Source organism: Eutrigla gurnardus (genome assembly GCF_963514095.1).
Source record: "Eutrigla gurnardus genome assembly, chromosome: 11".
In the NCBI taxonomy this organism is placed as follows: domain Eukaryota; kingdom Metazoa; phylum Chordata; class Actinopteri; order Perciformes; family Triglidae; genus Eutrigla; species Eutrigla gurnardus.
In genome coordinates this window covers 5,346,680-5,358,779 of record NC_139925.1, presented here as the reverse complement: position 1 = coordinate 5,358,779, position 12,100 = coordinate 5,346,680, and the positions used below count along the sequence as shown (strand labels likewise).

General features: G+C 42.3%; 2 protein-coding genes across 5 annotated transcripts in view; both read left to right on the top strand.

The window, feature by feature from the left end:
• Positions 1–1,035: 1,035 nt before the first annotated feature.
• tsnax (translin-associated factor X) lies at positions 1,036–7,312 on the top strand. Its single transcript, XM_084021027.1, has 6 exons — positions 1,036–1,336; positions 2,473–2,556; positions 2,645–2,759; positions 3,004–3,134; positions 6,120–6,241; positions 6,698–7,312. Exons 1-6 carry the CDS (start codon positions 1,321–1,323, stop codon positions 7,073–7,075), a joined length of 846 nt encoding a protein of 281 aa, XP_083877153.1. The 5' UTR covers positions 1,036–1,320; the 3' UTR covers positions 7,076–7,312.
• A 3,130-nt stretch (positions 7,313–10,442) lies between these two features.
• The window catches only part of disc1 (DISC1 scaffold protein), a 39,062-nt gene continuing 37,404 nt past the window's right edge, over positions 10,443–12,100 (top strand). For 2 of the 4 annotated variants that reach the window (XR_014598012.1, XM_084021998.1), the window contains exon 1: positions 10,443–10,994. Coding sequence is in view for 3 of the 4 variants with exons in the window: in XM_084021998.1 (XP_083878124.1) it covers positions 10,934–10,994 (61 nt within the window). In the remaining variant the exon portion in view is untranslated. The remainder of the gene's footprint in view (positions 10,995–12,100) is intronic. The other 2 variants (XM_084021997.1, XM_084021996.1) reach the window with 2 other exon arrangements.

Genomic DNA, 12,100 nt, shown 5'->3' with positions numbered 1-12,100 from the left:
ACATTTTCCTCCAGCAGCAGCACAAAGTAGCTCCCTGCAGCTTGATTTATAAAATAATGCACAGTTGCAACCCTACATATAATATAACGGGCATTTGTGGAAAAACTCGAATGTAAGAGCTGGACGGGAGCACTTGAATGCATCGTCAGTGGACGTCGGTGTTTTGCCCTCATTCCTGGCTCGCATGTGTGAAATTCCTTCCACACAACAAAAGAATATTTTGCATAAAGATGTTGCTGGGTGTTATGATAGACTGATTAATGACTTCGCGGTCGGATATGACGTCCGTGATTGCGGTCGAGAATGAACTTCGTCTATCGGAATGCATATTGTGACAAAATTATTTGTATTTCTATGAAGCGCAAAGTTCTGCTGCATGCGCGACTACCGGTATATTGATAGGGGCCGTCACTCGTCTCATGAGCGAATGCTGCGTTTGAATGGCGGGGACTGTGACTTGCGGAGGCAAAGCGCAGCCTCAAGTTGGCACCAGTCGAGTGGCACGTACACAGTCTGCAGGAGTCCCTGGAGGAGGGGTTACAGCGGAGAAACGACTAATCTGATGGAGAAAGATGGGATAAAACATACTTTAATAGCAACAATTGGCACGGGCTAATCTAGGTTATAGCAGTATGGTGATTTGATCAATCTTTTTTTTTTTTGCTTAAGTATTTTGGTAAGCGTGGGCGGACTATGTCACTCCCTATTAAAACAGATTACACAGAAACATGTCTATAATTAACAGTTAATCATGCATTACACCGAACGCTTAATTTAATAATAATGTATTAATAATAATGTATTCATAATAATACTACTACTAATAATAATTATAATAATTCGTATAAGCCAAGAAAAGCTCCCTCTTAAAACAACTCGTATTCGTAACTGTTAAAAAAATAGAAATCCACAAAAATGCGTTTAGTAAAATGGGGAAAGTGCTAAAACATGCCCCGCTCGGCTACGTTACTACACCTCCCATAATGCACTGCTCGTTTCCTGATACGCACGAAAGCAGCGCAGAAGCCCCGCGAAAATTGAGGCCCGCGCGGATGCCTGTCTCTAAAGACCAGTAAACGGGAGTTATTTCGCCCTGTAGGTTAATTAGACTTTATCCAGAGCCGGTACCGATTACTCCGGTGATCCCCGGTGGATACAACATCGACAGTTCACGCTATTCTGCCTCGTAACGGTCGGCTCGGCAGCGCGGACATCCCGCCGCTAAAACAGTACAGAGAAACAACCGACAGCCTCAACAACAGATGCTAGAATAGTTAAATATACATATATATTAAAAGAAGACATCGCAACACCGACGGCATGAGTAGACGAGAAGGTACGTCCAGCTTTTGTAGCCCAACTCTAGACTAACAACGTTCCCAAGCAGGCTGTTGGCTGTTAACGTTGATAAACGGTTAGCACACATTAGCATGCTATGCTAGCTGTAGAGACTGAACTGTTGTGTGACACGAGTTTATTACAGCAGCATCGCTCCGGTTTATTACATGTATTAACAGTAGAAGGGCTGCCACTATCGATTATTTCCATCGTTTAATCGTCATTTAAATCACCAATGATTTGTTCTACAACATGTGGAGTTTCAAAACTAAGCTAAACAATTCAATTAAAACTGACTTTGAGTTTAGTAGATAAAAATAATGGTATAATATAAAAGGCAAAATCAAATAACGCTGCTGGAACATCAGGGTAAATGATCATCCTAGCCAAAATAATTGCGATACACGATATTATCCTGATAATCATCAAAATATGCTTTACATTTAGTCAAGTAAGATATCTATCTTTAAGTGAACGTCCATTTTTAGTGAAAAACAATCAAAATAAACTTTCAAGGTGATCATGAATTATAATGTCTCCCTACATAAATAAACAATTAATACATTGTATGAGTGTTGTTTTTATGACATGATACCTCATGTATTTTTGAAAGTCTGGCTCTATTTTTCACTTCACTACTATGATGGTGAGCTAGACAGCTTTTTTAAAGTTACTTGTGATCAGAGGTATCAAAAGTACCATAAAAGGATAACTGAATGTAGCGTCATATTATTAATTTTTTTAAATCCATAATTTTCCCTCAAATGCACTAAATCTAAAGTGACAAGCGTGTTTTGAAGGACGACTACAGATATTGTTTTTAAAATGTAGGGATTCAAAGTAAAAAGTTGTCAGAAAAATAAAAACTCAAGTAAAGTACAGATACCTGAAAATTCTGCTCAAGTACAGTAACAAAGTATTTGTACCTCCCATCTCTGCTCGTGATACGATTATCCCGATAATGAAAATTCACCAACAGATCCGAGAGAAAATCTTACGTTGTCCCCTCCCTTATTAATGACTAAACTGATCGGATTATTTGATTGGACGTGGCCGGTTTAAAGAAAATGACAGCAACTAGAGGCGTTTATCATTGAAGACAAGCTGCAGCCTTTTTTTTCTGCCTCTCGTCAGGTGAAGGATGTCTGCGGAGAAATGCTGATGCAGGGAAGGATTGTGACGCCAGCCCACCTTCACCTGTCATCGCTGCTTTCAAAGGTAGCTGCTTTTTCCACCTGCATGTTTACTGTTTCGTGTTAAGGCACCAGTACTAAAGCTAACCTTCTTTTTTTTCCTGTCTTTTAAGTTTTCCAACAGGAGCTTGACACCAAACATGACAAATATGAGCGTCTTGTGAAGAGCAGTCGAGATGTCACCATCGAAAGCAAGAGGACCATTTTTCTTTTACATAGAGTGACCAGGTATATGCTATTTGTGTTACGTTTGGTTTGGAAAGCACGATAGGTATTCAGATTCCATGGGAGAGTGCAGAGTTTGGTTTTTAATTGTCTTGCTAAAGAAAGACAGTTTGTGTCGGCACACGTGAACCGTCCAAAAGCATCGGAGTAACACTACAACTTCTGTTTTAGAGGGAATGTTAACACACATCTTGCAGACCTTTGCATTTCTAACACTCTAACTGTGTGTTTGTCTCTGGATTGGAAGCGTATCAAATGCGGAGGATATTCTGAATGAAGCAGACGGGAAACTGGATGCTGTCAGGCAGAAAATCGGTTTAATTGCTGAAGAGCTCAGAGGAGAGGACATCTTTCAGTTTCACAGAGCCATCACACCAGGTGTGTTTGTGTGTTTCCGTTTACCTTTTGTTTGTTTAAGAAAGCCAACAAGCATGAGAGTGCATGTTAAAAATATTCAGCAAAGTCACCATGATGTTTTTCCTTTTGGTCATTTTCATTGTGGCCAAAATAATTGCGATATTATCCCGATAATCATCAAAATATGCTTAAAACTTTTAGAATAACAGCAAAACATCCTGGAATCACTTCACATTTTGTTAAAAAAATAATATTTATATTGTGTCACAGATGAGACGCATCCTTTTTTATTGAACAGCCTATGTAATGAAAAATAATTTGCAATAAAATTATCATAAATCACAAAGCCTCCCTGCATAAACAAAGGATTAATACATTTTTTTTTTAAATCAGGCACTATTTTTCACGTCTACAAGAAAGCATTTTCAAGTCATCATTTTTTCGATAATTTCCGATAATGAAAATTCACCACCATCAGTTTATTAGGGTTTTTTTTTTTTTTTTTTTTATCATGATCTGCAATAAAATCCTGTATGCGAACTAAAATATCTCAATAACTGATGCCGTGAGGTTTTGCATGGACTTTCATGTCCAGCTCAGGTTGTATTGCTGCTAAACATCAGCTTACTTTTCTGGCTATTCCGTCCCAAAGTCCTTTGTGTAGCAGACATATGAGCAAGAGGGACACATTTCAAGGTGCCATGTCATGAGGAAGCGGCATGCCCACACTGAATGCACACAGCATGCAAAAGTAAAAAGAAGAAGTATGTGATTAGGAGTGCGTGTCTTGTTGACATGTTATTGAACGCTCATTTCAGGAACTACACCATATGAAACTTAATTTGGACCTTTTTCACGAGTAGTGATCCCTGCTGTGCTTCTTTCACCTCAATCGTCCTGTTTGTGCTTTCGGTTTAATGCAAAGTGGCTGATAGTGTGAGAGTGTGACCTTGATGCAGGCGTGGATATGATAGACACACCCTGATAAACTTAGATAAACTTGTTTTCCCACTCGCATCAATGTCAGTTTTTGTTAGCGTAGCCAAAGTGTCTGCAGTGTTTGGAGAAAAAAGCATTACTGGGAGCGAGGGTGAGCCGTTATCTAGCAGCTGGGGAAGTCATTTTTAGATTGTGGTCACTCAGGAATCACTGCAGCATCCTCCTCCGACGTGACCAGTGGCAGTTCCCACCAATTAGACGCTTCATTTTTTTCCATTTTTATCGTCTTTATTAGATTGAGACTGGGCTCGCTGCACGGCCTCTCTAGATAATCTTGGCTGGACGAGGAGTCTCCAGCCATGTGTAATGGGTCTGCTTTTTTTATATAAGGACCATTAGAGATATTGTGGGCTGAATCTGAACGTAATTGCCGCTGATAACAGAGCCACTGCGGCTCTTTGATAAGCTCTTAAGCTCGACCCAGCTTGCAGCGTTTGAGACGAGGCAAACGTGTGCTGGTGGGGGTTTTTCCCAGAGTTCACCTGCAGCCCAGTGACCCGCTCTGTGGACAAACATTAAGCTCAATTAACATGCAAGTCATCTGTGGCCACCGCAATGTGTTTGTTGAATTTGGTTTCGCTGTGCCAGTAAAAAAAAAATCCCTCCTGCTTCCAGCTGGTTTTCCTTGAGTCATTGTTTAGGCAGTCTTTTTTTATCCGGGTCTCAGTGACCAAAGGTAACTGCTGCTTCAGACTAAGTAACACAAACAGCTCCCGACAGGAAACTCAGGAACTGAACTCCGCCTGCCGGCCTCAAAGCCTGTGTCACCTTTTCATGTCATATCCTGTCCTGTGGCAATCTTTGGTTGTTTATAGTTAAATATTTTTTTTTGTTGATAATGGTTATGTAAAAATGTGTAAATGACAACTAATACTACCTACATGAGAATAAGATATGGCTCCTCTAATAAGCTCAATTAAGTTGATTTAAAGCCCCTGACAAAGTATTAGTCTGTCTCTATAACAATAACTACTCATGACTGAATAAGCAAAAATCGATGCTTTTATTATTATTATGACAAGATTAATGGAAAACACCAGTCAGGATGTTGTGATTATTAAATGACAAAGAAGTCTCTAACGGGTGCAATCATTTTACTTCAACAATAACAAATACATCATCAAAATTAAATGAGTGTAAGCTTTAACACCCTGCAGCTAAAATGACTCAATTAGCACTTGAAACATTCCCGGCATCAGAGAACATAACGGTAGGAAGTACATGGATATGATATGTGTACCGATAAAATGACAGACCTCGCTCTACTGAGCAGCAGCTGGGAGACTACGCAGCCTTTCAGGTGTGGTGCCGGCAGCCCGGTGAAGTCGGCGACGCTGCGGACGTAAAACAGAGTCGGTGAGCAGGAATGTAAACACACGTCCATTCTCTCCTTTCAAACAACCAGACTGAGTTTGGCAAGGAAATGTGTTTATGTGGGACTCACTTGCTCAGAGTAAGAAGCTGATGGAGAAATGTTTATTTTTTTAATAATGAATAAGTAGTAACCCATTAAAGTGGGGTGGAGGTAGATGAAGTGGAGATGAACCGCGTGCAGCACGCTGCGCTGAGATAGGAGGCCCTTTGAAGTTCAGCCGCCGCTCCAAAAGTAAACTTCAGACACAAAGTCTTCCGTCCTGTGATTATTTGATTGTTGTTTGCACAGGGCCACAAAACAAATGAGGGGGTCATCTCAGCCCGCTACAAAAAAAAAAATGGCCACTGTTGTTCAATCAAAAAGGCACCGACAGGATACCGTTTTTATTTGAATCACTATCAAGGATCTGAACTGTGCAGATAGCATGTAGTGTTTGTACACACCCTGCGTGCTACGCTCATCTGATACAGTTGACCTCCTTTTTAAGTCATTTGGAGGAAATCACAAATACAGATGAATGGAGAAAATGCAGCCGCCTGCCGTATCATAAACACATTTATATTCAGCAGCTGGAGCAGGGAAATATCTGGGCGTATTTGAGTGTTAATTCCAACGTGATTTCATGCATTTAGGGATCCAGGAGTACGTGGAGGCCGTCTCTTTCCTGCACTATATCCGCCATCGCAGCCTCATCAGCCTGGAGGAGATCAACGCCAGGCTGGTGTTCACCAGAACGGAGAAGGAAGATACCAAGGTAGACTTAGGGAGGACCATGTGGCGAAGCTGCATGCACCTTTTTCTTTGTTTTGTCACAAAACGAATCATTAGTCTGTTTGATGGCGATTACAGACTGAGGAAATGTTTTTTTTTCTTTCAAAGCAGCGGTAATGGCACACAAAGGCAACATCGGCTGTTATTATGGACAGCATTTATAAGCATTATGTGTCATTATGTAATTTAATCTACTCAGCCTGTCGTGTTCAAAGAGGACGGATGCCTCTTGATGCACGCAAAATTGCTCAAACCTCAATATTATGGAGTAAAAGCGTCATCATGCTTGAGAATAATCGCGTAATTGTAGCCGAGGGCTTCTGCTGGAAGCAGAGCTTCTTGTAAATATTGTTGTAAATATGTGGGAATATCATCTCGTCTTTTTGTGGACAATTATGTTTGACTTCTCGATTCCTTCTCGTCGTGTTTTCCATGTCAGGGCTCGGCCGAAGCCCTGCAGCCGGGCGATCAGGTGTTGACCTTCCAGGTGACGCCCGCCGACTACCTGCTGGGCGTGGCTGACCTGACCGGCGAGCTGATGCGGATGTGCATCAGCAGCGTGGGCAACGGCGACATCGACACGCCCTTCCAGCTGAGCCAGTTCCTGCGGCAGATCCACGACGGCTTCTCCTACATCGGGAACACGGGTCCCTACGAGGTGTCCAAGAAGCTGCACACGCTGCGACAGAGCCTGGGCAAGGTGGAGGACGCCTGCTACGCCCTGCGCGTCCGCGGCTCCGAGATCCCCAAACACATGTTGGCCGACGTGTTCTCCAGTCGGTCCGCGCTCATCGACCCCGAGGACGGCGTGGTCTGAGTCCCGCGCCGCCTCGGCAACATGTTGTTCCTTGTTCTCCACGGTGTCATTGTCTGCTTTAGTTGGTATTTTTAACGGGATTTGACGAATGTTTGATACGGTTTGTGACATGCTTGTTAAATTTGTTTTTATCACTCGGATAAAAACAGGGTTACAATAGACAATGGATTATTTTTCTTTGATAAAGATCTGATGACTTCACTTGTTTTTGCATGAATAAAAGTTCCGTGCCAAATATGCCCATGCTCTGCCAGTCTTTAAGCTGCTTTGATAAAGTCTGTGTTTATTTTATTTTTCCTCTCTGCCCTCCCTTCTCTCTCTATCACACGTAGATAATCTAAGGTAGAAGCCATTGGCTCACTGCATACTGTGTGGAGAGGGGGGGGGGGGGGATATGACCTTTGTACATTGTACGTGCCTCTGACTGGCACGTAGATGCACTCACAACCCATCCACTCCTCACTGCCCTCTTTAAAACAGGCCTCGCCACTGCAGTGACATCATGTCAGAATAAGGTTCGCAGCACACAATGAATATCCCTGGAAGAGAACTGATACCCCCCCTCCCCTGTTGTATTCTCAACATCTGATGGAGGTAATTATCTACCACCCAGATACACACTTCAGCTCACAGATGGTCCACAGAGCAGCGTCTGCCCCATCTATAATCCATCCATAAACCGCCTCATCGTCAGATTCAACTGAGGAGAAAACGTGAGTCTGATTATTCCAACTGCTTCCATTTAGCTTTTACTGTTTCTATTCTGGTGCAGCTGTGGAGATTCACGTCCTGCCACCCGCTCATCATGATGACATCATCCGGAGCTTTAGGATGAAACGCATCCGTCTCCGGTTAATTCATATATTATTCACATATTCATATTATATCCACAGACTGTCTGTAATTTCATTGTTCTTGAGGTTCTCTTGTAGAAAGGGGTTTGAATGTAGTTTAAGTCTGCCACCTGGTGGCCAATATCAGTACTACAGACAGACAACCTGAATCATCTATGAGGGGAAGTTTTCCATGTAACTGAAACATTTTAGGAAAACAATTGAATTTAGAATTATTATAATAAACTGCTGTTGAAAATAAAAAAAATCTGTTTTATTGTACATGTTTAATTTTATTTGATCAGCCTTTTAAGGGGTTTGTGAATTTTATTGAGGTATTTGAGAGAGCTAGTTTGTAAATCAATTAAGCAAATAATCAAGGAACTATTTTTAATGTTATATACCGTATACATCTAATATTACATTTAAATATTCAAACTGGTTCTATAACGGCTCTGCGTTCATTAAAACTACCCAGTTTCAAAGAAATTCAAGTTTAAAAAATATTTACAGTGACATGAGGCAGAAATCACAGATTGAATATAAAGAATAATAATATTCATAAACATTCTTCCTGCATACCCACATAAGGGGATGAAAGTTTGTATCAATGCTCACCTTAACCATTTTTACTAAAACGTACCACAATTCCAACACCACCATAAAATATGTCTTACCTTTGCTGTTTTGGGTTTTCTGGGCATCTCAATGCTGCTCGTTGCTACTCCAATGCAGGCACCAACCTCCGGTTCTTAAAAGTGAAGCCAAGGCCGAACTGCCTTGAACTTGCATTATTTTTGCTGGCCATCAGGGGGCGACTCCTCTGGTTGCAAAAAGAATTCAGATTGCAGAATATTGACCTACTTCTCACTTGATGTATTATCTCAGTAAACATTGTAAACATGAGTTTATGGTCTCAATCTCTAGTTTCAAGTCTTCTTCAATCCAAAATGATGTTTATTTACTACATTATGGTCCATTTAGAGACAATAAAGCAGGATATGTGCATTTTGTAAAGTTCACCTTGAATTATGAAGCTAACTTTCACCTGTCGCTCATCCAAATATGGTCACTTCTGTTCACTGGTTGCAAAAAATCCAAGATGGCGACGGCCACTCGAGGCTCTGAAACCGTAGTCCACGAACCAATGTTTTTTTGAGTCAATTCCAGCCATCTGTATTGATGTGAATGAAGGAGCATCTACAGTCTTTCTTCCTCCAGCCTCGAACAACCCAACCTCAGTCTTCCATGTGAAAACATGGTCTATGTCTCCACCTGGTGGATAGGTCATGGTACTGCACTCTTCCCAAGGGCATTGGCTTGAAGCATCTGCTATCAAAGGTAGTGGTGCAAAGGAGATATAAATGTCACGAAATGAAAATGGCAACGGTGATGTGAGGTGTCCTCCTGGCTGGGAAATCACAGTGGACTAAATTTAAAATACTGGACACGTGACAACACTCTGAACAGTACACGTGTGGCGTGGCATGAATCTGATCTCTGCAGCCCCCTCTCCCTCTACAGCTCGGCCCAACTCCGTATAAAGGCTGCGCTCTGTTGTGTCGGCTGAACTGAGCTCTTTATCGGCGAGTCTTGTCCATCAGCCAGCCGCTCCGAATGAAAGGAACATTTGGACGTGTGGGAAGGAGGATGAAAAGACTCGGCTCGATGTGGGGTCTCTTCTCATTCATTCCCTCAGCGCCTAAAACAAAGGGAGACTTTGGTATTTACGTCAGGGTGTTGGTGGATCTCTACAGATATGCAGAAATAACATGCATTTTTGCACACAAACAATTACTTGACCTACATGGCCAAAATACACTTGGATAGTCTGTCAACACTGCAGATAGAGATACACCGAAACCACTTTTTTTACAGACAGAACAAGTACAAGTACTTATCGAGTACTGAGTATATATACACATACAGTATACACAATATTGCAATATTGTTTAGGGTGCAATCTGTTTCTATGCAACAGAGTATACTTCAGGTGTAATCTCCATCTCCATTGATCTTATTCATGTTGTATATCGGTAGATAGTGTACATATATATCTTAGAATTGTATTTTATTCTTTTGGCTAATCTTATTCTGTATCTTATTTGCTCTTTCCTGCCTCTTTCTGGCTCTTGAGTTGCTGTAAGGTGTCATCTTAAATGTCGAGTTATTTCATAGAAAACACTGAGTTTCTTTTACGCAACAAAATAGAACAGTTTTATTAATATTCTTCTTGCAAAACAGAGTAAAAGTATTTTTTGGGGGGCAGTTTTTGATTTTTTTGGGGGGTTGAAGCCTAATGTTGATAAAAATGTAAACGTGAAAGTACTTTTAAACACTTTTAAAATGCTACACAATAATAATAATAATATTCATAATAATAATAACGGCCATTGCAGCTAAGTTCTTTAAAATAACATAATAACTCGTTCGTCCATTCAGAGGGCGCGCGCTCCGGTGACGCGTCGGTCTGAAGGAGTCTGGAGTCAAATTCCTGAACACGTAGGAGCTCCTCGCGCTGCTGCTGCTCCGACGACGACGGCGGCGCGCGGGCGCACGACGCACGAGCGCAGCACATAACGGATTAGCGGTCGCTCATCGATGAGACACAGAAGTACACGTATTCAGCTACTTTCTGCCATTACAGCAGCGTGTATTACTTTGTTGTTGTGGGTGTTATCATCTTCCCCACGAGAAACGCGACATGAGGATCTACTTTCTCCACGGATCGACCGCTCGTGCGCAACAGATAGAGAAGAAAAGTGAGGATCTAAAGTCCGGGAGGGTGATCAATAACAGGAAATGACTGGTGTGGACGAAAGAGCGCGTGTAAACAACAAAGAAGCCGGTTTCACGCGTCAATCCAGAAGTGGAGGATAATAAAAAAACAAAACAGCCTCTTTTTTTTTTCTTCCCACAACGGAAATGAGATCAGTCCCGTTGTCCGGCTCCTCTGAAACATGGTCGATGTAGCTCCGAGCAGACGGTAGCACCGGGATCTGGTCTCTTGTGGGCTCACGGGAAGATGTTTGCTGGACTGATGGGGCTGGACTGTCACACTAACTCCGCGCTCCACCGCACGGAAGGTAAATACAGATTTATTTTGTTTTGTTAAGTGTAGTCGTGATGATGGTGAGCCAGAAGGCTGGCTTGGATTTTCACTAGGAGCTTCACATATAATTATAAGGGAATAATCAATGAGGATAAACAACAGAGGAGAGGAAAAGTGAGTCTGCAGTGTGAACTCATCCAAGAGGAGAGACCGCCTGTTTGCACTGTAGAGTCACTGAATCAACAGTCTGCCTGGAGGAGGATCTGGGTCCTTCTGGGTCCTCCAGCTGACATTTAGCCTCCACTCACCAGGTCTGTCATGTGGACCGTCTTTGCATCGTTCAGGTCACGAGGGGTCAAAGTGATGAGAGGTGATGAATGCACTTTTTCATCCCCCCTCACTCTAAATATGTAGACAATGTGGAGATATTCTGGCACTCCCTTGTGTGTTTAATTAATCAAACTGGTGTTTTTGTGTCATGTCATAAACAGCTGGTAAAATGTCATTTATTATCATCCAATGACACGTGTCGATTTTTAAAAAAACAGAATCCATATGAGGCAACAAGGCCGTCTCATGTTGGCGTTTCACATTATTTTAGGGTTCGTTGGGCCTATTTGTTGTCTTCGAGCCGCTCAGCTCAGCTGTGTTTGAGATCCTTGCGTGACCAAACAGGAAGTGTGGTTTCATCAGAGCAGAGCAGCCATTAAAAATCAGGATTGTGAGGTTTTATAGCCACTAAAGGCCTTTCCTTCTCTCCCCCAAGATAAGAGTCACTTCTTGGTAACCATTTGTCATATTTACAGAAAAAAAAGACTTTCGCTTCCCTGTTTCTGGCGCTGTGGTCGGTCACATCTGCCGAGCAGCGCTGCTTGTCAGGAGGCTGCTGACATGCAGATCTGCTGGTGTGTGTGTGTGTGTGTGTGTGTGTGTGTGTGTGTGTGAGGGTGCTGAGCTTGTTCCTTAAACGTTTGTGTTTTTACGAGATCCCTCCACATTCCTCTGCTCTTTGGCTGAAACTCTTCCAGCGACCAATGAGATGCAGTGTTTAACCTCGGGGCTCCGCGGAGGGCCCCGTTTAATCTCCAAAGGTAAATAATCTGGCCCCTTCTGGCTGAGACGCTTCGTTTTCCCACACTT

Coding starts and splice junctions, on each gene's coding strand:
- tsnax (XM_084021027.1), top strand. Junction 2,760..3,003: donor CTTTTACATAGAGTGACCAG/GTATATGCTATT, acceptor CTGGATTGGAAG/CGTATCAAATGCGGAGGATA. Junction 3,135..6,119: donor TCACAGAGCCATCACACCAG/GTGTGTTTGTGT, acceptor TCATGCATTTAG/GGATCCAGGAGTACGTGGAG.